The 27,154-nt window shown below is 35.5% G+C and overlaps 1 protein-coding gene across 5 annotated transcripts; it reads right to left on the bottom strand.

Annotated features, from left to right (window-relative positions):
* Positions 1-3,986: 3,986 nt before the first annotated feature.
* LOC149530529 (uncharacterized) lies at positions 3,987-27,154 on the bottom strand. 5 transcript variants are annotated; one of them, XM_089811824.1, is made up of 7 exons: positions 26,951-27,154; positions 26,390-26,604; positions 26,183-26,259; positions 25,436-25,571; positions 24,486-25,307; positions 8,677-8,878; positions 3,987-4,409 (listed from the first exon to the last, which is right to left on the bottom strand). In XM_089811824.1, the coding sequence occupies exons 2-7, from the start codon at positions 26,411-26,413 to the stop codon at positions 4,384-4,386; spliced, it is 1,287 nt and encodes a 428-aa protein (XP_089667950.1). In that variant the 5' UTR covers positions 26,414-26,604; positions 26,951-27,154; the 3' UTR covers positions 3,987-4,383. The 5 variants fall into 5 exon arrangements, with proteins under 5 accessions (XP_089667950.1, XP_089667952.1, XP_089667951.1 ...); XM_089811826.1 differs by having other exon boundaries at positions 26,476-26,604; XM_089811825.1 differs by having other exon boundaries at positions 26,390-26,587.

The raw sequence follows: 27,154 nt of genomic DNA, 5'->3' as shown, positions 1-27,154 counted from the left end.
ATCTATAACCCACAACAAGGCCCAGGTTAAAAGCCTCCTTATAATGAGCCACCTTGTTCCATCCAGCAAAAAGGAAAGAATCACAAAGAGCCTGCAAGTGAGGATGAGAGGAAAGGAGAGGAGGATGCCCATTCCAAGAATCACTCCAAAATAGAGCCTCAGTGCCTCTGTTGCAGATCCAAAATAAACTTCTCTTCACCAGGTGAGCACCAATCTTGAGGATATGCCACACCATAGAGCCTCTTCCCTCAAGAGAAAACTTGGAAACTTTTGAAGGTTCAACACCAAGTAAATACTTGTGTGATAGGATACGGGCCCAAAGCTGAGGCTGACTAGTACACCAACGCCAATAGAGCTTGGCAGCAAGAGCTTGACTGCACAAGATAGTAGACCGAAGGCCAAGGCCTCCTTCCTTTTTTGGCCTACAAACAGTATCCCAATTGATGAGGCTCCATTTGGTATGTTGCAAATTGCCACTCCAAAGAAATTGGAGAAAGAGGGCATCAAATTCTTTAAGAAAATACATCGGGGCAGCCTGAACCATGCTTCTGTATATGGGAAGAGCTTGAATTACAGATTGAAGGAGTGTCACCCTACTAGCAGTAGAGAGCCACTTGTGAGTCCAATTATTGACCCGTTGTCGAAGTTTGTCGAGCAAGCTTTGCCAGAAAAGCCTAGGCTGTCTACCCACCACAATAGGGACCCCCAAGTAAGTCAGAGGGAGAGACGCAATCTGAAATCTCAAGATATTAGCAATCCTCCACTGGATCAGCTCAGGAGTGTTGAAGAAAAAAATAGAGGACTTGTGGTCATTAATTTTCTACCCAGAGACAACCAAATAAGAATCCAAGGTAAGTCGAAAGGCTTTAGCTTCCTGAATCCGAGCTCTCCCAGCAAGGGCAGTATCATCAACAAACTGAAGGTGAGAAAGAGCAGGGAAACCATTTCCCCATTGCCATCCTTGAATCAAATTTTGGGAAACATGAAACTTGATAAGTCGACCAAGTCCCTTGGCCATAATGATAAACAAATAAGGCAAGATGGGATCTCCTTGACGAAGACCTCTAGAAGCCCCAAAAAGCTCTGTTGCTTCACCATTAAGAAGGACCGAGAAGGAAGGAGTAGTAACACAACTAAGAACCCATCTAACCCAATTTGGACTAAAGCCAAAAGCAAGAAGAACTTTCCGCAAGAAATCCCAATTGACTCTGTCATAAGCCTTAGCCATATCAAACATAATAAACATAGCACGTTCCCTGGAAGTATACATAGAGTGAATAGCTTTAGAAGCAATAACCACCCCATCCAAAATTTGTTTTCCAGCCACAAAACCCCCTTGTTCCTCAGAGATAACCATAGGAAGGAAAACTTTAAGCCTCTCTGCTAGGAGCTTAGTGATGATTTTATAGACCACATTACAAAGAGCAATGGGCCTAAAAAAGTCCAATTGATTAGCCTCTTCCTTTTTTGGAATAAGGACTAAGAAAGTAGCATTCAAGGCCCGAAGCATTTTTTTAATTATTATGTGGTTAGATTTATTATTGACAAACTCATTGTAGTTATATTATAATTAATTAAAATGTCTTAAATTAATCTAGTGGGATTTTTTTGGGATATTTGTTGTATTTATTTTTTTATTATTTTATATGCTTAATTTTAGCTTGTTTTCTTTCGGAGAAAAAATTGACTTTATATTGTGGAAAAAGAGTTCATTTGAATTTTGAATTTTTCTCTAAATTCAAATTGGTAAATTAATCTTTTGTTTGTTGAGTTTGATTCTCTTTCCATATTGTTTTGGGCATTAGCTCATTCAATTCGTGTTAGAATCACTCCACTTTTTCAAAGATCTCGTTCAATTCCGTGAGGTTTTGAATTCTTTTCCATTATTTTTAGTTTTTATGGTTGTGTGAGATAGGTTTTCTCAAATCTCTTTCATTTTTCAATTTAATTTCTAAATGGTGGATGTTTTTATTTTCTAAGATAATCGTTGTGCATTTCCCCAAATATTTGAGTTAGTTACATGAATATTTGGGTCATTTGGTATTTTATGGAATTTGAGTAATTAAAATATTAAGTTTGATACGTTTATGCTGGTTTTTTTCTCTGTGTACCCAAATCAAGAATTTAATCGGATAGAAGTGTTGTTGGCCACCAGAGAACCAATGGGTTTTGTCCATTTTGTCTAAGTTTAGGTTTGAGTTTTTAGTGTTTTTTAAAAGCACATCAATGATGATAACCTTCAAGACTTGATGTTAGTCCATACATTAATTTTGTGACTTTCACAATTTGAGATTGTGGTTTATGATGAGTCTCGTCTATGTTATTTTATCTTAAACTCTTTCACTAAGACTTTTCTAACCTTTTTAATCCATGAACTTTGTGGTTGATTAAATGTTTTAAGTGATATTGTTGAGTAATCCCACTATCACTTGTGCCTTTTTTAACAAATATCATAGTTGAGCAATGAATGCAATGTAAGTATATTTTCATGGATAAATAAAGATTTAAGTTGTATCTTAGATAAGGATGAATATGTTAAGATATTTAAACATTAACCTTAGTTAGATGCAGTTTTTTGAATTAGTTCAAAGGATGCTCATTGAGATGGAGGATACTTTGAAGGGTTCAAGAACAACAAAGAAAGGATCCAAAAGTGTTTTGGATGATCAACCAACATTTGTAATTATATTGGGCTACTTGTATTATCCTTTTATTTATTTTATTTGTCTAATGATAAAAGAAATATAGGAAGGTTGTAATGTGAAATAATGTCTAAAGCACAGTCCTCTATTTCACTCTTGTTCTTCATTTCATGATTCTGAAAATGGCCCTCCTCCTAGTTATAAGTCGAAGTATTTAGTTAGTTTTGATTTTTCTATCTATAAATTCTCCTAGCTTTTCTTAGAAAGTGGTTGGTCAAGATGATGATATATGTATGTTTGTATCTTATTGTGTGAGAAATCTTAAATAAAGATCAAGTTCAGTTATCTTTTGTTACCAACACAAATTGATAATATTTCTATGAACGTTTACAAAGATTATAGTTACTTGTTAAGAAGACTCATTCAAGGGGGCCCACTTGATGAGGACCCCCTTAAATGTCATTTATCAGTTTTAATCATGGTGTTGTGTACTCTTTTACTTTTCAATTTATTCGTTTGTGCGTGAATATGGTTAAGTGTTGAAATATTTAGTTGGGCTAAAAGTGTTGGAATACTAATTCACCACCAATCTCAGCTGGTGCCAAGAGGCCAAATACAAGGTGTCACTCCATACTCTTGGGCTTGATGGAAAGGAAAGAGCTCAAGGTGCCTAATATGTTTTTCCAAAGGAATCATAATGAGGATTGGTTGTTACTGGAAGTATTAATAGTGATCCAACATACACATTATGTAAATTACAATGATGATTAGAATTATATTTAAAACATTGCTGGTTATATATTTTAAATAGCATTAACTAACCTGGTTGCAGGCTTTAAATTGAGATTTAAAGTTAGCATCCCTAAACTGGTTGCAGGCTTTAAATTAAGATTTAAAGTTGCCATCCCTAAATATGCTCCATACCTTATTTGGGAATTCTAGGGGAAAATAAATTCTCGATAGGGCACATTATACACCCTTTGTGTAAGTACACAATCAAACCATTACCCATGCACAAGTACCACAAATTGTATGGATTGTTGAAGAGTCATTTTCTTGGGTAAAATGCTAATTTAAATTTATGTAAAACAAGGGCAGATTTCACAAAAGACAAGACCTTTGAATAGGTTTGAGAGAGAAGCAATAAGCCTAAAGAGATAAAGGCTAGTTACACCCAAAATAAAAGTGAGAAGACAACAAGTCATACTATTAAATATATAAACTAAATATAAAAAATTCATTGTCAATGAGACTGCTCGTTTCAATAGATAAACTACAGCAAAAAATATTATTGCAGAATTTTATAAAATATAAGGCTTAAGCAATCATGATCTAAGGCAAATATTACGAAACTTGGGAAGAGAAGCCCCATTAAGAATGGTCCTTTAGGAATTTGAATATAATCATCTTGATTACATAAAAGAAAAATTACAATTCATAATGCAAGATCCATATGATATGATGCGAGAACCTGCTATCAGAAGTGATATGCTGCACCTTAAAATAAGCTACTTTGGCTCAACAGACAAAAATAATCAATTGTACAAAAGAAAGTAATTATTTACTTTTCCATTAACTCCACAGAGCCTGCATTCCACAGAATGGTTAAAAATTTGATGTTGCAATTGCTTTCAATGGCACGGTAAATTCTCCATCATCACAGAATATCGAGCTAAGACATCGTTGTCTGTATGAACACTCTTGCAAATTGAAAAAGAATCTGGTCATGCTTATGAAGCTTTCAAAGTCCATGGAATGTGAAAAGACCTGCAACCATACAATAATTTAGGGCCACGTATTCATTATATAAAGTAATTTCTCAAACCAAGCTAAGTGCTTATGTATGACATTCAGAATAATTAAGTTGTCCCTGTGAACATTCTTGAAAAGAAATGAAAGAAAACCTGCAACCACACACACACATAGAGGGAGGGAGGGAGAGATCCACTTTCAACAACATCCGAAGCATTACACTTATTCCCAAGAATCAATATTCTTGAAAGTTACTAGTTTGCAATCTTAGAAAACCAAATCCCCTATGCTAATGGAACATTGATTCTGTCAATATATAAACCTGCTATTATAAGATGAACAAACATGGTCATTTATCATGTTTATGGCATTCTACACAACAAAACATGCCTGTGAACATCCCAAACTTCTTAACAATGACTGTGCAAGATTTCTGTTGGAATTGCTACACTAGAAATATAAAAATGAATGTATTAAATAAGACTTGACTATCATAAACATTGAGATCATTGTTGTGCTTTGTATTGCTAATATAATTTCGGAGTTTCCATAGATTAAGCCATGATTTTCCTAATCCTAAGAAAAGGCTCAGACCTGTTATGGAACTTTTTAATCCTAAAAAGTAGTCCACTTTGGTATTAGAACTCATTATCCTGAGACAGGTCCCAGATCTAGCGTTCCACTACTTATTCTGCCACGTGACCCAGATATGGCAGTGAACTCCTTGTCCCAATGTGTGGTTCTGGAATTGAGACTTCTTGACTGAACATCAGATTCACTTCTTTAAATCCCTATGCTAAGATGGACCCGAGCTCTGTCCCCACAATAGGACCCAATGGCTGGCATTGAACTCTTGGTTTGCAGACAAGACCAGTTCTGTTATTGAATCTCCTCCTTTTAAATGAAAAAATAAATAAATCTGTTCAGAACCCTTTCAGATTTACTTATGGCACTAACTAGTCGTTAGTTGAGCTGGTCATTAAATGTATTAAGTCTTTTGGTGACACTCCTCACCTGCAATAAAACTTTTGTTTCTGGTTTTACAAGATTCTGAGATTAAGATATAATGGAGTCAGCGGAGTATGTGGAGAAGATGCAGAATGCCAGAACTATTGCAAATGCACTGCAGCCACCAGAATTGTCAAGGCACAATAATCTGCAAATGCTCCCTTTCATTTGGGCTTTACAATTCAGTTTGTCATGTTTTCCTCTCATAAATCATTGTCTCTCTGCCCTTTGAGAAGATATGCATTATATGTTAAGTCAGCATCATCTGTAAAGGTGGAACCCTCTTTTCTCCAGTAGGCATAACCACCCTGCTTGGGTTCTTCTCCACATTATTTCTCCTTCCAGATCTACCATATGAGGGCGGGCAGGGCTCACTCACCTATATATTTTAGAATCATCAATTTAACGAGATAATCCTACTGCTTTGAGGGGGAAAGGTTATCTAATCTTCCTGGTCCTTGCTCCAGTTCAACTAGGGCTCAGAAGTGATCAGGAAAACAAGCTGCGGGACATTGAAAATTGGTTCAATGGGATTGGCTTTCACAAATTAAAGAGATAGTCGGTGTTCCCCCTCACTAGGCAAGGCATGGTTCGCCTGAGTCAAGTGCCTTGAGTCCAGTTAGTTGCCTGAATCGCTTGCAAGTTACTAAATTGGTTTGTTTATTGATGAATGTCTGTCTGCCCTGCTATCAACTTGTCTTATAGCCTATAAGAATCTGCAATTTTGTAGGCAGTCTGCAAATCTACATAAATCGGCCTGTACATATTAAATCAGCTTTGCATACACATCAGCTGCACAATCCTTTCCTCAGCCACTTCACATCGATTTTGAATGAGTTGGATGTAATTCTCTTCAAGTCAGCTGCAAACATTACGTGTCAGCCTGTGAGTCAACAATACCTTATTCTAAATTTACATTCTGTTGAGTTGGCATCGAGTTTGAATTAGTAATCCCTGTCCATACACCGTTCAAACTATCTTATAGTGCTTGCAATCTAAGTGAATTAATCAACAATGGCTGAAATGACCTGCAAAATTCTACAAATGTACAGGATGTGGGTACGAAAACAAATTACATTTCAAAATAATATTTAATTAAAAAAGTGGAATGTTGCATATTTTTTGAATTGAATATGCAAAAGTTGAGACTGTATTGGATATTATTTTTTGGCTTCATTACTTACAGAAAAATAAAGATTTTTCGCTTTTAGTGAAGGAATCAAATTTTGGATGGATGAAAAGAATTGAACAACAAAAAACAAGTGGAGACATGCCAGGAACATGCAACAAGGAGAAATTAAAATTACATATGTATTTTACCCAAATTGATTTTGCCAATTTAGAGGAACAAGGGTGTACAGGGTATGGTTTGATATTATATCTAATAAAATTGAGACATTATAAAAAATCATTACAATATGTTCATCGCATCATATAAGAAAAATGACATCGGTGCTATTGCAGCATAAGCAATCATGAAATCTCTTAATTCTTGAAATTCTCATTTTTTTTTCTCTTTAACATTAAAAAAACCATGCAAAGAATAAAGATTTTGAAACATAAAGCCACAAGTACCCACCCCCCCCTTCATATTACACATTCCCAGGCACTGCCCAGGCTCAGCTAAACAAGTGGAAATCTAATGCATTTTCATGTGTTAATGTAGCAGATACTAATAATGTCAATAATTATCATCAAAGTTTAAAGACTTGGACTCAGGAGTCGGCAAAAAACTCAGCTAGAAGGCAAATAAGAAAACCATAGTTTTACTTGGGAAATAAAAAAACTTTGATCTTATATGCTCGTCTTCTTCAAACCCTACTAAACAATGCAGATCTGTTTTGGGCACCAACAAGCAGGATGAAATGGGAAAAAAAGTGTTGTTTTTTAAGTGACTGGATGTTTCCAACTAGGTGTGAAAGCCCTAGCCCAAAACTCCCAGGTCCTAGCACAAAATGCCAAAGTCATAGCTAAGTCTCTCAAGGGGGGGCTCTCATGTCTGCAGTGAGTCAACTCAAAGAGCAAACAGACTCATGAATCCTGTGAGTTCTGGAAGATCCTAGCCAAGTCTTCAAGCTATGATTATATGGTGGCATTAATGTGGAATAAAGATGGCTTGAATGTCATTTGACAAGATTTTCAGATGTTGAATCCTGACTGGGTTTTTGAAATCATAAGATATTTGTTAGTATATTTTGACTGCTAGTACAACTCATTTGTACTAGTCTAATCACTCTGAGCCATGATCAATACTTTTAGCTAGTATTTAATCAAAGTTAACTTTCACAAAATGTGAATCTGCCATCGGCAAGAGGAAAGTTACTGTATGGTGCTGATTTGACTTCTAACTTTAAATAATCGTGTCGATCATAATATAAAGGTAATTGAAGTCTGTAAAACGAATTTCTTCTGCGCAAAATGTAGAAGTATGTTTCTGAGTCATAAGCCTTTGAGTTGACACTATAAGCCATTGTGGTTGCTTCCCCCGAAGTTAATGCAGACTACTCTTCCTGTTTGTACATGCCAGGCACTGGTTGATGCCTTTTAGTTTTAGTATGAGAATACTCAAGGAAGGTTCTCTAAAGCTGATATCTGTAACTGATCCTTATGTGGTGAAAGCCTATGAGTCATCCTGTGATATTAAGGGTTCATTCCAACTGGACACAATTTTGAGTAACATGAATTATCTATTAATATTTTGTGTCTCCTAAAAAAATTTGAGCTTCAAAGCTTTAAAGTGAAACATCTTGAAGATGATGTTTCAATGATAAATGTTATTTTCTCATTAATCCAACTATTTATGACTATTGACTATTTGAATTTATATCACACGGTTTATTTTGTTGGTTTAATGGCTATAAGGATAAGCTGATTCGAATCAAACTAGTAAAGATTTATCCATAATGAATGATCAAAGAGTGCCCCACTTTCGCTACAGCTCTAAGATAATCTGCCTCTGTACAAGATCAAATGTCACACATTTATTTGAGACTAACTTTTCGCAGATTGTGCAAATGTATACTCCTATTGTGTCTAAGTGTCCAAGTAGAACCACCAAGTGTATCTTTGAAAAGCTCTAGTCACAAATCTCCCACAATTTTATTTACAAACAACCAATGAAGACTACCTGATTAACCATATTTATAGATTTCTATGACAAGGAAAATTTATCACAGCTAGCAGCACCAATCAAATTGTTGTTGTCTAGAGAAAAAGAAACTTATCAGAAGGCACTTATGATAACTTGAAAAGTACCATAAAAATCAACACGTACCAACTAGGCCTAGTGTTAGAAGAACCACTGAAGCTCGTACAAGGTGTAAACGACTACATTGGATGAAATGTTGTGACTTTTGAATCCTTCTTTTGGCATTTCCAGTCCAACCATGAAGTTGTCTGTCATCAGAAATGCTATAATAAGGTATGTGACAGCCATGAGAAACTGTTCCACTATCTCCCAACCAAGTATTTATAGCCTGTTCAAAAGGGTAGCAACATTTGATCAATTTCACAGTCAAGCAAATCATCTAGGCACTTCCTCACAAAAAATAAATCCTTCTACAAAAATGTAAACATCTGCAAAAGTATAAAAAAGTGTGATGTAACAATGAACAATGGTAGCAATGTAACCATGCTAACATTGAGAAGAGAAAAAGGTAAAGATGCAGACAGATTTAACCTGTATGTAAATAATCCCAAGAAATCAAGAGCAAACTGCAAGAAAGTCACACTCGTTATAAGCAAGTGACCATAGAAGGACCCGCCAGCATCACCCATCTAATTTATAGATGTAATTACAATTCAAAGCACATAAGAACACACTTTTTTAAATATTTAAAAGTATTAAGAGATTGCATTTAATGTGTAAAATCTCATAGCACATGGAGAAACAAGTGTTAGCACTAACACTTCAATTCCCTAATCTATGGATCTCAACGCATTCTCACACTTGTCAAGATACATTCCCTGTGCATGTCATTGCATGAAATTATCCCCAGTAATGACCTGCACAAGGATCACCTTCACTCCCTATATTTGCTAGAAAGAAAACATTTGTAAGCTATACAACTCAGGCAACATTAAAAATAACACCTCACCAAGCAACACAACTATTACTTCTGAAATGTTGAGGCTGGTCGTGAGTGGGTAAGTGGCAATGAGACCAGGGGCCCCTCATGTGCATGTTATGGCTGTAGATATTATGTCTTTAGCGTATGGATATCACAGTCCATAAATTTTAGACTTTGAACTTGACATCTTAAATTCTATTATTAAATGAATCTTCTTTTTCATGTACAATGAAATTGATTTAAATAAACGGTCTGGCTTGATTGGCAAGAGCTTCTGACAATAGGCATGAGATCCTGAGGCTCGATCTCCTCCAGCCCACGAGGTACCAAAAAGCGTGTCAAAACCTGAAGATTTACACATGTTAACAACATATAAGAGGTAAGTGGAAAAGTGAACCTCTTGTAGGCTTTTGGAAGGAGGGGGTCTCATATGCCAGATGGGTACGGGTTCATCCACTTTTTTTGTTATGATGGCTCATATTTTACATGATTAAAAGCTCTAAACTTAATTGTAGGACTCGAAAATGGTTGCGAGACAAAATTGGTGTCAAGTGACACACAGTAAAACATGTGCGTGTCTTGTTGAAAACATGCACCATGGTGCCAAGCCAAAAAAAACCAAGAAAAATCATCAAACTTGTGTGTCAAGGGTTTGACTTGCCCAAATAAAATTAATAAAATGTGACATGACTTCAATCACTTCAAACACTAAGACTGCTAAGGGTTCGACCATTTCAAACACTATAACTACAAGTTGCTTCTACGAATATATATAGGGCACAATTTGAATTTTCAACTGCTGCGAATGGATTTCAGGCAAGATTCAAGGATTTTTCCATTTTTTTATTTTCCAATTGCATAAACTTTGCCACAGCACTTCATGTTCCCACTTTCACCTTCACTTGTAAGTTATGAACTGTTAAAGTTTCAGTAGCTGCAGGAGATATCATACATACCTGTGATGGGCATCTTATTTTCTTTGTTCTTAAGCTCGACTGGATGTGTCATTCTTGTTGGTAACAGTCTGAATGTCGGCACCTTTAATTATCATCGGGTATTATTACAACATATTAAAAAAAAGCTAAGGTACTGATTCCTCTAGAAATTGGTTGATGCTGAAGCGGATTCATTCTGATTCTTAGTGCTCCTTGAACGCACCCAATAAGCATTGCCCCGGCCTGTGGAGGCGCTTTTGAGCACCTCAACAAGCATCCACAGGCCACGGCAGCACTTCCTAAGCACATCCAGGGCATCCAGACGCATCTGCGGACCCAGATGGATTTTCAAAAACCAAAATCACTTAAAATATGATTTTTGCATGTGCTAAACTGCTATTTTTTATTCTTTTTTGCTCCTTTATGCTCCTAACCCCTAAAACGGCCCTAAAAGAGGCCATTCATTGTTCATTCTTCTCATTTTGTTTGCAGCTGGGCTCTCTTCTCATTTGGTCTCCATTTTGGCATTTTCAAAGCAAGGTCATTTTTAAGAGGATCACTCGTAGGGTGTCAAATAGCTTCTACAAAAGACTTCTAAGCATCTAAGGTAAACATTTGATCCCATTCTTGAGTTCTTTTACTGATTTTATTTTTTTGAGATGCTGAGGAATTTTTCAAGTTTTGGAAGAACTTTTACATATTTTAGAATCATATTTTAGCAATTGTATGCTTGATGTTCATAGTTTACTTCTAATTTAATTTTTTTTATTTTCTTATTAGATTCATAGATTGTATTGCACAAGAATAGCTACTACCGATAGTCAATGTTCAGTGGCAAGGCGAGGTGAACAAAATGATAAATTCAAAATTGATGATGGATCTCCATTATGGAGACATACCACAAGATTATCACACGTCTCAGGAGGTGGGTCCTACATTTGGCAATGTAATGTATTTCATAGTAAACCATTCAATAGCTCATGTTCTCCAGTCAAAGCTCATTTTATGGGCCCTGCTGGTAAAGGAATAGGATTGTGCAAAGGAAGCAACGATGAAAAAACGATGACTAATGCACAGTTAGCAAGATTTATAAGAGAAAAAGAAGTTGTGGACCATTTGGGTAACAAATCAAAAAGAAGTTTTCATCAACCTCCTTCCAAAAAGAGCAAAATAAAATTGCCCACTAATCAAGTTATATCCTCCAAACATCCTTTCTTGCAAGTACCTAAACCAAGAGAGGAAGAGGAAGAAGTAGAAGTTATTGCCCACAAAAGAGGTCCATTAGATTCCACATTTAAAATGGAGGCAAGAGAGCTTGTTGATTAAGAAATCACACGTTGCCTCTATGTCAATGGTTTTCCTTTCAAATTGGTTAGATCACCATATTGGAAGGAAATGGTGGCTAGCTGATTACACTAGTCCAAGGTATAAAACGGTGCATACTAATCTTTTGCAAAAAGAGAAGACTTCTATAGAGAATGTTCTTCAACCAACTAAAACTTCTTGGAAAACTTCTGGTATATCTATTATGTCTAATAGATGCAAAGATACAAGAAACTGGCCATTAATCAATGTGATTGCAGTGTCCCCCAAAGAAGCAATGTTTTTTAGGGTGGTTGATTGTGAAGGAGAAGTTAAGGATTCACAATTTGTTTCTAGCATTCTCGTTGAGGCTATAGAGGTTGGTAGTGAGAATGTGGTCCAGGTGGTTATAGATGATGTCAAAAATTAAAAGGGTACAGTTGCTTTGGTTGGGAGTCGGTACAAACATATTTTTTGGACACCATGCACCGTACACTACCCCAACTTGGTCATGCAACAAATTGGCACCCAAATAAATTGGGTGAAGCAAATATACCAGGAGGAAGAAGAGATACAAATGTTTGTGATGAACCATCAAATGTTACAAATCCATATTCAAATCATTCTCCAAGTTGGAGTTGCCAAAGGTAAATTGTAATTAGTTAATTTCATTTATTATTTCAATTTCAATAAATTTTATGTTCATATTCAATTACGAAATTGTACATAACTATGTTTAATATTTATTGACATAATGTTAACTTGCTTAGGTTGTTGAGACCCAATTTGCATCTCATACTATTGTTATGAGACGACTTGTCAAGGTGCAAGAGTCGTTGAGCGAAATGGTTATTTCTAGCCAATGGAGTATATGGAAGGCTTCGAGTTCAAGACAGCCCAAAAGGTCAAGGGTTTGTTGTTGGATGACAATTGATGGGCTCGTGTGCAATTTGTATTGGATTTTACCGAGCCTATAATGACTATGCTCCACTTTGCTGATACAGATTCACCTTGCTTGGGGAATGTATACGATGGCATCAACACCATGGTAGAGAAGGTGAATCTTTCCATACAAACACATGAGAAATGACCCCACAAAAGGTGAAGTTGTATGCAATAAGGTGGAAGCAAACATTCATCATCATTGGGAGAATATGTCTGCCCCCATATGCCTTATCTCCAACGTACTATAGCCAAGAAATACTTGCTATGTAAGATAGAGTTCCATCATATGCAGATGAAGAAGTTGCTAATGACTGTTACAAAGCATTTTCAAGACTCTTCCAAGATGATGAAATGTACAAAAAGGTGAGGGTAGAATTTGGCTTATTTACTTCAAGATCAAAACTTCCCCATATGCAATAAAGGACCAAAATGATATGAGAGCTATCACAAGTGGTACATGTATGGTCAACCATACAAGCCTCTACAACCTCTTGCAATCAAGATCCTCTCACAAGTAAATTTTTTGGTTTTTTATTTACCATTTGTATTCTACAATTTAATGTTTGACAACCTTTTATTTGTTTTTCATTTGTGTGTTTAATTTTATGAACACTATCCAAGTTACAAGTGCTTTTGTTGCTGAACGGAATTGGAGTACATACTCTTATATCCATTCAGTGAAGCGCAGGTAGTCGAGCTCAAAAAAAGTCTAGAACCAGGTTTACATTCATACCAACTTGCGTCTTTTGTCACATAAGGAGGATGAATACAAGGAAGGGTCAACTACACCTAGGGATGTAACCCCTAAATGAGCAAACTTGGATGCAACGTTTCAAGATCTTACAACAATCACAAATGATGATGTCGATAGCATCATGGCACATGGTGCATCTAGCATAAATGATCTTGAACTCACAGCAATTGGAGATGATGAGACTGTGGATTTTTTTGAGAATCCTTATGATTTTAAAAGACTGAATCTAATTAGTGAATCTTGAGTCTTGACTCTTAATTGATCAACATTGAATCATGAACTAAGTTTTGATTTTGTAATTCAAATTGCATTGGTCTCTTCAGCTTGAGTAATTTACAAATTAGTTATTTCAATGTGTATTTGTGTTTGTGAAGTTTGAAGTTGAACTATCAATGATTATCATACTATGGAATGATTTATTTTTGTATATTCCTTGCATTTCTTTGCATACACACACACACACACACATCCAAAATCCACAAAAGAAAATTGCGCATCTGATTCTTGCATCCGCAACAATATCAACATCGGCAACTTAGAAAAAAAGATCATTAAAAGGCAGGGTGTGCTACGATTGTCATGGATCATTCCTTTCATAACTGTCGTTGGGTGTTTAATGTTCCTCGAGTGATGACCTCTTATCTTCCAGCAGTTTCATGGTCACATGGTGTAGAATATGTTTCGTGGCTGACCTAGATGAAAATATATGAACAACCTAAATGTGTAGGTGAGATGATGATGGTTATTGGGCTCTTTGTGAAGTTTTACAACTATTTTTCTTGGTATCACCACCTCTACTTCTAAATCTATGGCCTTTGTTTATCAATGCATTAGATTCAGATTGTGATTGAGGTTACATATTATGATTTTTTAAGAGCAAGTGCAGTGAGAATAGCAGCAATTTGTGTGTCTGTGAGAAATAATCATATCTGCAACTACATTTACAGTATTTGATGTGCTAATCATTGTGTCTTTACTATCTAGGAGATTCTAAGATTCTGAAGCTACAACGGGAGTATTAGTGTCTTATCGTATATGTTATGTTGTAGATGCTTGGTGGGATTTAATTATATTATAATGCTAAGAACATTTGTTATTATTTTTAGCTTGAGGAATTTGTAAAGATTTAGACTTCATTATTTCAATAAAGTGATAATTTTCTGGCGTGGCTAGGTTTTCCCCTCGAGCAGTAGAGTTTTCCCAAGATAATCATTTGTGTCATCTGTTCTTATGTTTTACTGAATTTCTGTTTATTGTTGTTTTCTAAATGGACACATCCCCTACAATTTTGGGGCCATACCCACCCCTGGGACGAACCAGGGATGTGGAGCTGGATTTTTTCTGTCCCCAAAGCCATCCCTTTTTTGCTTAATTCGGAAATGTCCCTGAAACAATCAATTTTTTTTGCAGAAAACTTGGGGATGGCCAGCAGTACCAATGGCAGCTTTGTCGTCCCTCATCCATCCCTGCTAATGCTGGCTGTTCCCTTTTTTCAAGCCGGATGGGTAACATCAAAACACCCCAAAATATCATTTTTTTAATTTTTGTTATCCGCACAAGCCCCACGTGGTCTTAAAAACATAATAAAAAAATACAAACCCTATTTGGTCCACTAAAACATTAACTCTTCTCCTCATTTTTAGATTTTCCATGCCTACTAAGAGGAAGGAAAAACACATAGAGCAGTAGCAGCAAAGAGAAAAGATTGCATTTAGCATTTACTATTTACTATTTTAGTTAGACTTATCTTTATGTCATTTTGATTGCATGCATGATACTTGGAGCCTTTGGGCATTTTGATCGTAGCTATATGCATGCAATATTGTTATAATGGAAGTACTTAGAATTTGTCATTTGATAATTTTCCATGTATTGATCTTCTAAAATCTCTATGGTGAACAATTTTGTTATGATGTGCATAATTGAATTATGCCTCTCCATATAAGGAAATCCTCTATGTTTTCAATCGCTATCACATGAGGTCTCACCCCCCTAAATTTTTCCTTTGACCCGAACCTGTACCAAAAACACGTCCTTGTCCCCTAAAATGCCCATGTCCTGGAAACTCCATGGAGCTTAGGTTTATTGCATTTATATTATTCTGGTTCATAAACAACCATCTAAGTTTAATGCCACCCAAAGTTTTAGAAATATTAAGGACCTAGTGTTGCAAAACAAAAGCGATAAAATTGTGAAAACGGCATATGCCATGAAGGTTTGTGTGTTTTTGAAGACCTTAAGTTTTTCTGACCTAAGGTCACACAAGCGGCATTGTCCTTTAACCTCAATAGGGGCTTAACACCCAAACCACCACCTAGAGCCATCCAAACCTAAGCTGTCCGTCCCCCAATCTTCAAGACTTGTCAACTAGTTTCACCAATGCTCACCTTAACATAGATAAATCACAGATTCATATTCACAAGGAGAGGAAATACACAAATAATGAATTATTTTTCTTGTTATTGGACTTTTCCTAGCCTTTATTTCCATTTTCCAGATTCTTAAAAAGGTAAGGCATCTACAAGCAGCAGACCAAGCAAGTCCAAAGACTCGTTTTTAGTCAATGACAGGCATTAATCTCTAATTTTGATTTATATATGAAGCAAATTGGTGATATGCATGCTTTAATGATAACTTTTTAAAATTGTGTATGTTTAAATATTAAAAAAATTGCTGAGTTTTTTCCAAGACCCAAGTTTTGAAAAAAACTGGGTCAGCCGAGTTCTTGCTAAGTCCATGTTTTTATATGTTCAATAAATATGCTATGGATTTTATTATAAAATTATAATTGTGTCTTTGGAGCTAAATTCTTGCGGGCTGAAAAGAAAAACTCTTATATATGAAATCTGATATTGAAATATTTTGTATAAATTGGTAGATTTATGGCCAACTTTTTTACTGCAAGCCTGAGTTGGCTGCAGTGTCAGAAATGCCAAGTCCAAGCAAACTTCAAGTTTCATGAATATAATACTGAGTAGATACTCGAACATTTACATTCTTTATTTAATCATTATATATTTGTTTGAAATCCTAGCAATCCCAAAACTTTAGGTTTTCTATGGCACATCATGGTGCAGGAGCACCTAAATTACAAGAACGCCTGGAGATTAAGAGTCATTATATGAGAGGTAAATGTATTTGTGTCACTTTTTATGTATTTGAGTCGTATTGAATCTATATGTAAAGTATTTGCACTAAGTTGTCAAAATTGTCCAAATAGGTCTTTGTAAGGGCTATTGTTCAATACGGTCAAATCTTGTAAATGTACTCATGAAGAGGGTAACTAAGCTGTGAAATGTCATAAATATTCCATTGTGATGTGCTAAAGGTATCTAAACAAGGTTTCAAGGTCATTTGTGTAAAAATGTCATAAAAGTTGGAAAAAGTATAAACTTGCAAAATTACAATATTGTCAGATTGCACCAAGGTTGGAAACGGAAGTTGAAAGGTTATGGGTAGTTGAAGAACTATCAAAAAAAATGTTATAAGTATGAATGTATGGTCATTCCAAATCAGAATGAGGAGTACATTTTCTATAAGTTTGGTAATCCAAATCTCTTGATTTGTAGCTCCTAGACAGTTTTTCTTCTATTTCCAGGCCTTGTACGAGCATCTACAGCCTGGAAATGGTGTATTATTAATTTAATATGGTATATTAGTCAATAATCTTTCATTTGGTTCTAGTTTGGATCATTTGGTTCTTGTTTGGATCATTTTGGTGAAGAATGTTGAAGTATAGCATTAGTCAAAGTGATATACTCGTTACATTGAGTATTTGTATTCATGATTTATATGAACATTGTTTTATGTCTCATATATATATATATATATATATATATATATATATATATATATATATATATGAGTTTATTTAACTAATTGGGCTCTTATAATAAGAAGAGACTATTATGTTATGAAGTTCCTAAATGTAACTGTTTTACCACCACATGATTGTCGATTGAGAAGCAAACTAATTGTGTTTTCTTATACACTGACAGTGATCAAATAAGGACATGACCCTACGTAGCCTTTGGTCACATAGAGTCATGTCTCTACGAGACATGACTTTGTTGTAGCTTATGTTGAATTGATGGTAAATTATCTTTAAGATAAATATCTTATATATATAATATATATTATATGTGTAATATAATATATATTACATATATTATGCATTATATATTATTATATAATAACGTACTAATATAATAATATATTACATATATGGTTAATATATTAATATTAGATATATGCTTAAAGGTGATAATACATATAGTTATTTATTAACTAATAATGATTAACTATAGGGACATGTTTGTTGAAGAGACATGTCTCCTCTCATATTTATATGAGATCCAAATCTACATTTGGAACACATCAATTACAATGGTCATGTTATTACATTTGCAAAAACAATCCAAGTTACTTAACAAAGAACTGAATGAGTTATGAATGTTTCATGGATTGTAATTTTCAGCTTTTCTAAATATGGTCATGTTGTAGCAACGCGTACAGTAATGTAATGAATGTTTTAGTGGATAAAACTTATATTTCTGGAAAGAGGGATGAATTATCTTCCCAAGGCAATTGGTTTGGTACATTTTTGTTAAGTTTTGTGAAGTTATAATAGATTTGATGAAAACGGGTTTCAAAACCTCTTCAATGGAGTTGTTGATAAGAGTTTGATTATATCTTTGTTGTATCCAATGGCAAAATCTGATTCTAAAATTTTTACAAGTAGATTCAAAGAGCTTTCAGATGATTTTGGTTGTACTTGAAATGGGTTTGTGTTTTGCAAGATATTTGATACCCTAGGCGGATTGGGTAAACAAACTTTCTTGTTTTACGACAGGAAAATGGGTCTCTATACGGGGGGTGTATCTCTCAACTCCACCATTGGATTTTGCTGAATTTGGAATATGTTGGGAAAAACCTAATTGTTTGGATTCTGACCCGAGCAATTTCAAAATTGATGCCTACAAAAAAAGTTGTTGATGACTGTGTACGGGTCTATCCAAACTATCAATGATAGTCATAGTAATGAAATAATCATTTATGGTTGTTTGAGGTTAACGTTATAAGCAAAGCTTTGAAGGATGTTTGAAAGCATGAATTTGATGGACTTTTGAAGGATACAAGATTGATGTTGAGAGTCTTTTATTAAATCCCTTGAGTTGAATTGGTCCCTTAAGAAGAGTACAAAAGAACTTTTCTACATCATAATTGGTTTCAGAGCTCAGCGAAAGATCTGGGTTGAGCAGTGTTTGGGTATTTTGAATTTTGTTGGGGAAGTTTTGTGGTTGCAGGTGCATATTCACTCACTGCAATAGTTACACATGGAGGTCTACCAAAGGGCCATAGGAGATGGTCCATTGTGTGCTGCCAAGGGACTAGGAAGAGAGGCAAGAGAACACTGCTAGGTGTGGCACAGTTGTTGTTGGTATTTAGAGCAGCATTGAGAGAGTGGACTAAAGATTGGAAGCAGCCTATGAACTCCATTGATGGGATTCTAATTGAAGACATTCTTTAGTAAAGGCATCAAAGAAGAATATATGAATAGGAGAAGTTCAATTTGTATAATTCTTTTTCTTACAAGTTATTGGTTCCATGGTTCCAAGGGACTTAGAAACTTTTGAAGGTCGGGAATATGGTGTAGAAGCACCTAAAGTTCAAGAACACCTACAGGTTAACAGTCAATTCTATGAGAGATTGAAATGTTTTTGGATCATTTTTGATATATTTGAGTCATATTGAATCTATATGTAAAGTATTTGCACTAAGTTGTCAAAATTGTCCAAATCGGTCCTTGTAAGGGCTATTACTCAATATGGTCAAATATTCTAAATGTACTCAAAAAGAGGGTAAATAAGTTGTGAAAGGTCATAAATATTCCATTGTGATATGTTAAAAGTATCTACACAAGGTTTCAAGGTCATCTGTGTAAAAATGTCACAAAAGTTGGAAAAGGTAAAATGCAAAATTATGATACTACCAAATTGCACCAAGGTTGGTTGGAAAAGGAAGTTGAAAGTGTTGAAGTTTGTAGCTGTGATAGAGATCTTTTATAAAGTGGAAATATGTTTGCTATAACAGTTAGGGCCACCTTCAGCTGAAAGAGACATTTGTGAGAATGTTTAAGTTTATATTATATAAAAAGACATGTGTCACACATCAGACAAAGAGGCAATCATATGGAAATGTTAAGTGTTGATGTATGGAAATATGAAGGGTCTTGTTTTTGGGACTCAAAGAGACCTTCGTGTGTAAGATAAAGAGTCTTATGCAATCTATTTATATGATTACTTGGTATATTGTGGAGAAGTCAAATGAAAAGTCTTGTACTCAAACTTTTTATCATTAATAAAATAGATATTTTGCTGGTGTGGCTGGGTTATTACCTTCAAGTGGAAGGGTTTTCCCACGATAGATCTTTTGTGTTTCCTGTGCATTTGTACGTTTCTTATTCTGATTATCTAATTTCTGGGCATAAAATTAACATGGTATCAAAGCCTGGTTTTGATTTCAGCAATAAAGAAAGCTTGTTTGTGTTGAATATTATAGTTGTCATTGAGATCTCTCAGTTTATCTCTTATTGCACTCTCTGTATTCGGGTCTGTGTCTTCACTGAGCGATTGTGCAATATTCTCTTAATTGGACATATTTGTTATGAGTCTTATTGCAGATATGATAAGGTGGACGGTAATCATTTAAGAAATATATTATGTGGGATGTTGGTGTTTGTAGCATATTGTTATTTGATACAGCTGGCTCTCAGAGTGTCATGGAGTGTGGAGTTGGAGCCTGTCTGCAGATTCCTCTGTTAACCATTTCGTCATGGTTCAAAGGGAATTTCTCACAAAGTTCAATAGGAGACTGAATTTTGCTGGGTCACCCGATGTGGCATTTCCATTCATAATAAATATAAATTTAATTGTCTTGAGCATCTTGGATGATCAGACTTCTTGTTCATCGCTGGTGGAAATGGCCCGTCCATCCTATTGCTCTGTTTCTGCATGCTAATGATTTTCATATTCAGCCCTAGCTATCATCACATTTCAGCAAGACAGAGAAGGCACATTGCAATGGAAAGATAATTTACCTTGCATTTTATTTTTTGCAGTGTGTAAAAGATTGATATGCTTTCTTTGAGCATATCGGGCCTAATTTCTTTATCCTACATATCATGCAGTACTGTTTTTGTGTTGGATATTTGTATTTCTTTCTCCGTGATGGAGAGGCTACATTCAAATGGAAACACTTATTGGTTATGACTGCCAAGCTTTACTTCCTTAGCATCAGTCTACTTGTGCACTCGGGTGAAAGCCCTTCAGATTCTTGGAGAATCTTAATGGTGTGCATGGTGTCATATTCATATCGCTGGACATGATGTCTAAGAAAAAAAAAATTTTGAGGAAGTGCAAGTTTTGGCAAGGAAATGATGATATTACCTTTAAAGCTCTTTGATTTCAACAATTTGGAGTTGTTTGCCTTAGTAATGGCAGGAGAATTTTGTATCGGCAGGCTGGAAAAAGCATCATGGTGATTGACGGGTCACTGGAAGAAGCATTTTCTTCTAGTTCAAATCAATTTCTTTTCAGATTGAACTTTTCATTTGTGATGGCAAAGGCTGATGATTCAGAAGACATCCCTTACAACAATAATCTTCATCCTCCGCTGGTTTCCAAATTATTGGATTGAGCGTGGATGGTATGAGCAAGGTTTTAGTTGTCAGATCACCGTTAATATTTATTTTGAAGAAGAGTGTGACTATTGGCAATAAGTGTGCCTTCATGAATTTCGAACAACATCTCTGGAAATTTTTGGCGCTAAGAGGATCATCCTCAGCCATTCTCCTTCACCTACTCATGGAATTTATGACTCATCATTGTTGGGTGTATTCTTTTATCGATAGACATTTTTCCTTCATGACATTTTGTTGATCATGTTGTATTGTAATTTCAGATTTATTTCATGAAACTCTGAACATGAGTTTTATTCCATATACTATTTGGGATTCGGATTGTGAAAGTTCGGTGAGTTTAAATCGACTCTGACAATTTGGCTAAGTTTCATAAGGACTATAATATGAAGGTGCAGGTGCCTGCTTCAGATTTCATTAGCCTCTATTGTGCTACGGAGAAATGTGGTAGTTTGTGGCAGTAGGCCAATGCATACAGCTCATTCTCATTAGCATATCTCGGTTCTGCTGGAAATAGGTCATGTCCAGCGCACAATGAGACCAGCTCTACTGCAGATATAAGATTCGGAGGGAGCTTATGATTTCAGAGGGACATTTTCTCTGTTATTTTTTTTGTGATTTTGATTGAGATTTAATATTTCTCTGAATTCTTGGATACCATTAATATATGTTTTGATTCAGGGTTGTACAGAAATGAAATAAATTGTTTATTCCTGTTGATTAAATTTATTGCATTATTAGGAGAGGGCAAATGGAAATAAAAGATCAATTCAGGCATCAAGGAGAAATATTAAAGCATATCATACGGAGAATATTCTGAGGATTTTATTATCTTGAACAAGAAATTATGGTTCAAATGTATCTCTAACATTTTACGATATGTTATCTCTCTTGGTTGCAGCATGCAATGAGATGCAACAAGATGAAGAGAGATTATGAGGAGGTTGCCTTGATGAGAGATATTGAAAGGAAGCCACTGTTATCAAAATTGTCCCTGCTGAGAGTGAGTCTCTGTTATTAAATTTGTTACTGTTAAGAGGGAATCACTATTATTAAAGTTGTCCTTGCTGAGAGGGAATCTTTGTTAAGAGAAAATCTCAGTTATTAATGCATTCTTCTCTAGAAGAAGTTTGAGGTGAAAGTCCTCATTTCATCCTCTACAAGTAGGTACAATGGACCATCCTTTGCAAGTAGGCATGGTGGAAATGAATTCTTCTCTAGGAGAAGTTTGAGATAAAAGCCTTTGTTCCACCCTCTACAAGTAAGTACGTTGGACCACCCTCTGCAAGTAGGCACGGTGGAAATGAATCCTTCTCTGAGAGAAGTTTCAAGATAAAAGCCCTTGTTCTACCCTTTACGAGTAGGTATGATGGATCACCCTTTACAAGTAGGCATGGTGAATTTCATCGTGTAGCTTTGTGCCTCTTATCTTATGTGCTTATGAAGTAACTTTGGTGAATTATGTTATGCTGAGAAACATATGTGAATGTATCACTGACATCTTTGGTTGCAGCTATGAGTGTCCGTCTCATTCAAGATCTCTCTTGCTAAGAGGGAGTGTTGATGTTTGTTGCTGTGATAAAGATCTTTTATAAAGTGGAAATATGTTTGTTATGACCATTAGGGTCACCTTCAGGTGAAAGAGACATTTGTGAGAATGTTAAGATAATATTATGTTAAAAAACATGTGCCATACGTCATGCAAAGAGGCATGCATATGGAAATGTTAAGTGTTAATGTATGGAGATATGAAGGGTCTTATTTTTGGGACTCAAAGAGACCTTCGTATGTAAGATGAAGAGTCTTATGCAATCTATTTATATGATTACTTGGTATATGTAGGGAAGTCAAGTAAAAAGCCTAGTGCTCAAACTTTTTATCATTAATAGAATAGATATTTTTTGGTGTGGTTGGGTTTTTCCCTTCAAGTGGAAGGGTTTTCCCATGATAAATCTTTTGTGTTTCCTGTACATTTTGTTTACGTTTCTCATGATGTTTATCTAATTTATGGGCATAAAATTAACAAAAAGGTCATGGGTAGTTGAACTATCAAAATAATGCTATAAGTATCAATGTATGGTCATTCCAAATCAGAATGAGAAGTACGTTTTGTTTAAGTTTGGTAATCCAAATCTCTTGTTTTATAGTTCCTAGGCAGTTTTTCTTCTATTTCTAGGCCTTGTACGGCCATGTACAGCCTAGCAATGGTGTATTATTAATTTTGTATGATATATTAGTCAATACTCTTTTATTTGGTTCTGTTTGGATCATTTTGGTGAAGAACTGAATGGGTTATGAACGTTTTATAGATTGAAATTTTCAGATTTTCTCAATATAGTCATGTTGTAGCAATGCGGACGGTAATGTAATGATTGCTTAATGGATATAATTTCGTGTACAGTAATGTAAGGATTGTTTTAGGGGATAAAACTTGTATATCTGGAAAGTAGTGAATTATCTTCCCAATGCAATTGGTTTGGTACATTTTTGTTAAGTTTTGTGGAAGTTATGATAGTTTGATGAAATCTGGTTTCAAACCCTCTTCAATGAAGTTGTTAAGAATTTGATCACATCTTTGTTTGGATCCAATGGAAAAAATCTGATTCTAGAATTTTTACAAGTCGATTCAAAGGGCTTTCAGATGGTTATGGTTGTACTTGAAATGGGTTTATGTTTTGCAAGATATTTGATAACCTAGGCGAATTGGGTAAGCAACCTTCCTTGTTTTATGACAGAAAAATGGATCTCTGTACAGGGAATGTATCTCTCAATTCCACCGTTGGATTTTGCTGAATTTGGAATATGGTAGTGAAAACCTAATTCTCTAGACTCTAACCAAAGCAATTTCATAATTGATGTCTAGAATAAAAGGTGTTAATGACTGTGTATGGGTCTATCCAAACTGTCAATGACAGTCATAATAATAAAAGAACCATTTATGGTTGTTTGAGGTTAACTTTGTAATCAGAGCTTTGAAGGATGTTTGAAAGGATGAATTTGATGGACTTTGTAAGGATACATGACTGATTTTGAGAGTCTTTTGTTGAATGCCTTGAGTTGAATTGATCCCTTAAGGGGAGTACCAAAGGACTTTTCTGAATCACAACTCATAGCTTGGATTCTAAAAAATTTGTAATTTACTTGTCAATGGACACCAAAAATGAGCATGCTGAGGAAAGTGCATCTTCACTAATGATTTTATTGAGGTGCTTCCATATTGTTGAATGTATAGTTCAAAATCTGTGATTTTTTCATTGCCGTCAAGATAATAATATTAAATACTCTGCAAGAAGCTAAACTGAGTTGGCATTACAACAAAAACAAGTGAAGAAATATACAGAAAGAAAATTATAATGTTACCAGGCCCACACAACATACCCCATTAGCAGAAAGTTTCGCATCCTTTGAAGCATTGATACTTCTTTCCCCATCTTTCCATCTCTTCATGCCACTCCTAGAATCTTTGAACTTGGACCAAATATTCATATTACCAAGTAAACCCCAAAGTTTGAATCCATTACTAAAATTTTCAGATGTAATACCATAAGATTTTTCAATAATGTCATTGTCAGCAATTCCAATCTTCCAAGTTCCCAACTCCGCACCCACACTTGCGCTTCTTTTATGCCCTGTTGATCTTTCCACAGAGCCTACAGCGTGGCAATCTCTAATTTCTGACACCCTATTAGACAACTCCACACCAAAATCAGAATCCTTTCCAACTAATCCAGTTTCAACAACGCCATTTACATGGTTATCCAGCACACAATTATCATCAATGTTGGAGTACCTTGCACCTTGCACTTTTGACTGCCCAGTTTTTCCATGCAGCAATAGTCTATCATCAAGCCTTGACTCGTACATTTCTTCAGGCTCTTGTGAATTGATATGAACAGAAACTTTTCCCTTAATTTGTTGTTCAGAACCATTTCTGCATATGCTAAATTTCGATGAATTTTTAGACGATCCACCTCCTGAAAGAAACGTGGCAAAATCATCTCTCTCTTGATCATTCAGATTGACCTGCTGCACGCTTCCATTTCCATAGTTTGTGGTTGAATCATGCAATGTTTGCTCAATAGCTGCAATTTGGTTCTGAATTGCCACAATAAATCGCATGTGCCTAGAATAGGAATCTTCCTTTGTATACAACTTAACACTTGAAGCCATAGCCTTGATAGCCCTTTCAAAGTCCTCCAACTGTTGATAAAAGGACCACACTAGCAATTAACTCTCAAATAAATATCCAAAGAAAAATCTACATTTGACACAATACAGAAAAGGTCTTCAGAAAAAGATAAAGAAAAATTGATTGTCTTCTAAATCACCTGCCATTTGGAAGTTCCAATAGCAATCAGCAGCTCCCTCTTTCGAAATTCAATTGAATTGGCTAGTTCTGTGTCAGTTGGATCAGCCTCGACAAGACTTTGATCGTGTAGCCATGTTCTGTGTGCAGATTCCATTCTACAGAAAACATAAAAGAAAAAAAAATACTTGGATTAAGTGATAGAAAATCAGATTACTTATTCGTGTGGATGTTTAGTACAAGAAAAGGAAAACGTAGGGTGGGTAACCATGAGATGGGCTCTCGCTCCTAGTTTTACTGCCCAATGCTATAAGAGTTACAGACTAAGAGAATAAGAAAATTGAGTTGAGCTAAAAAAGGGTGAGCAGGAATGAATAAAAAATTTGAGGAGAATAAGGTAGGGGCTAGAGGTTTGCAGTACCACCCAAGTATTTAAGGACATATTTTTGCAGTAAGGCAGCTTCTATTGAGTGCAAATAAAAAGTTGCAGTGTGTTCATACGCCCAGAAAAATTGTAGCAGAGCGTCAAATTTCGTCTGCCATGAGACCACTTAACAGTAAATTTCTCCTAAAATTTCTTGTACCCCGCACACTTCACCACCTCACCCCTTCAAAACATCGTCAGCATGCCAAGCTCAGTCAATAGAATAAGGCGTGCTATTGGGGTTGCAATGACGGCGAATTGACCAATGATGAGAAGAACCCAATGTCTACTTTCATTTGGATGGCTAAACAAAAAGAAAATCAAAAATAACGTCTAGAGAATAACCTGTCAGCTGAGTCCTGTACGTCTTCGGCAGCCGCGAAAAAGGGATCCACCTCCCATTGATAGAAATCAGCAGTCATCTGCGATTCAGATACCAAAGAACCCTACTGAATGCCACAACAAATATTGGTCTGAAATATTACAACACTTTAAGCAGTTTTGGATTATCGACATCTGAAAGCCATATCTTCACAATTTCACTTAACTGACCCTGATTAGTACCCCAAGGCACATAACTATCACCGATGAGCTAGGAAGAAAATTTGGTTTTTCATAAAAGATACCAAATTCACTACCGTTCAAATATTTCAACTCCTCATCTCATAGACGAGCATACAAGTATTGCCAAAGCAGGACGAATCCACTCCAATTTGGCGACAAACGCAACGTTGTCTTTCAAGATCCCACCTGATCGAGGAACCAACCTGTTTCATTAGAGAACGTCAAATCTCTTCATGAAATTCATGCAAAAGAAAAGAAAATTAAAAACGTAAGACCATTCAACAATTTCAAACAAAAGAAACAGCCGTTTTCTCGCAATATTTTCAGCGCAAACTCTGACACGGTGCGAGAAAAGAATCAGGCATAAATTTGAAAAAGGAAAAATAAGACGAATCAGTACAGTAATCTTTCAAAAATATAAGAAATGTACATTAAAACGAAATGAAATGGATGAAATTTCCAGAGAAAGCTCAACAAAGCACGGCATCAAGTGTGAAAAAGACGATTTAATTTCTGCTTAGAATTTTTTTTATAAATAGTCATACATACCTCGGATCTGCTACCTTAATTTTGACATCAAAGTTTCAAACACGGCTATTTTCGCCAAGTTTAAAAAGCTTGCAGCTGAAATTGAAAATCCACGACTCCTCAGTGTCGATTATAACAGTTGCTTACAAAATTAATGGAGTAAGTAAGCGATTTCATCTCCTTCCAAGGGTTTCGGAGGAAAAGAGGCTAAAATTTTGACAGGGT

The sequence above is a fragment of the Cupressus sempervirens genome, chromosome 11, assembly GCF_028749045.1.
Source record: "Cupressus sempervirens isolate cs-2001-9-10 chromosome 11, ASM2874904v1, whole genome shotgun sequence".
Taxonomy (NCBI): Eukaryota; Viridiplantae; Streptophyta; class Pinopsida; order Cupressales; family Cupressaceae; genus Cupressus; species Cupressus sempervirens.
This window is presented reverse-complemented; position numbering and strand designations above follow the sequence as displayed.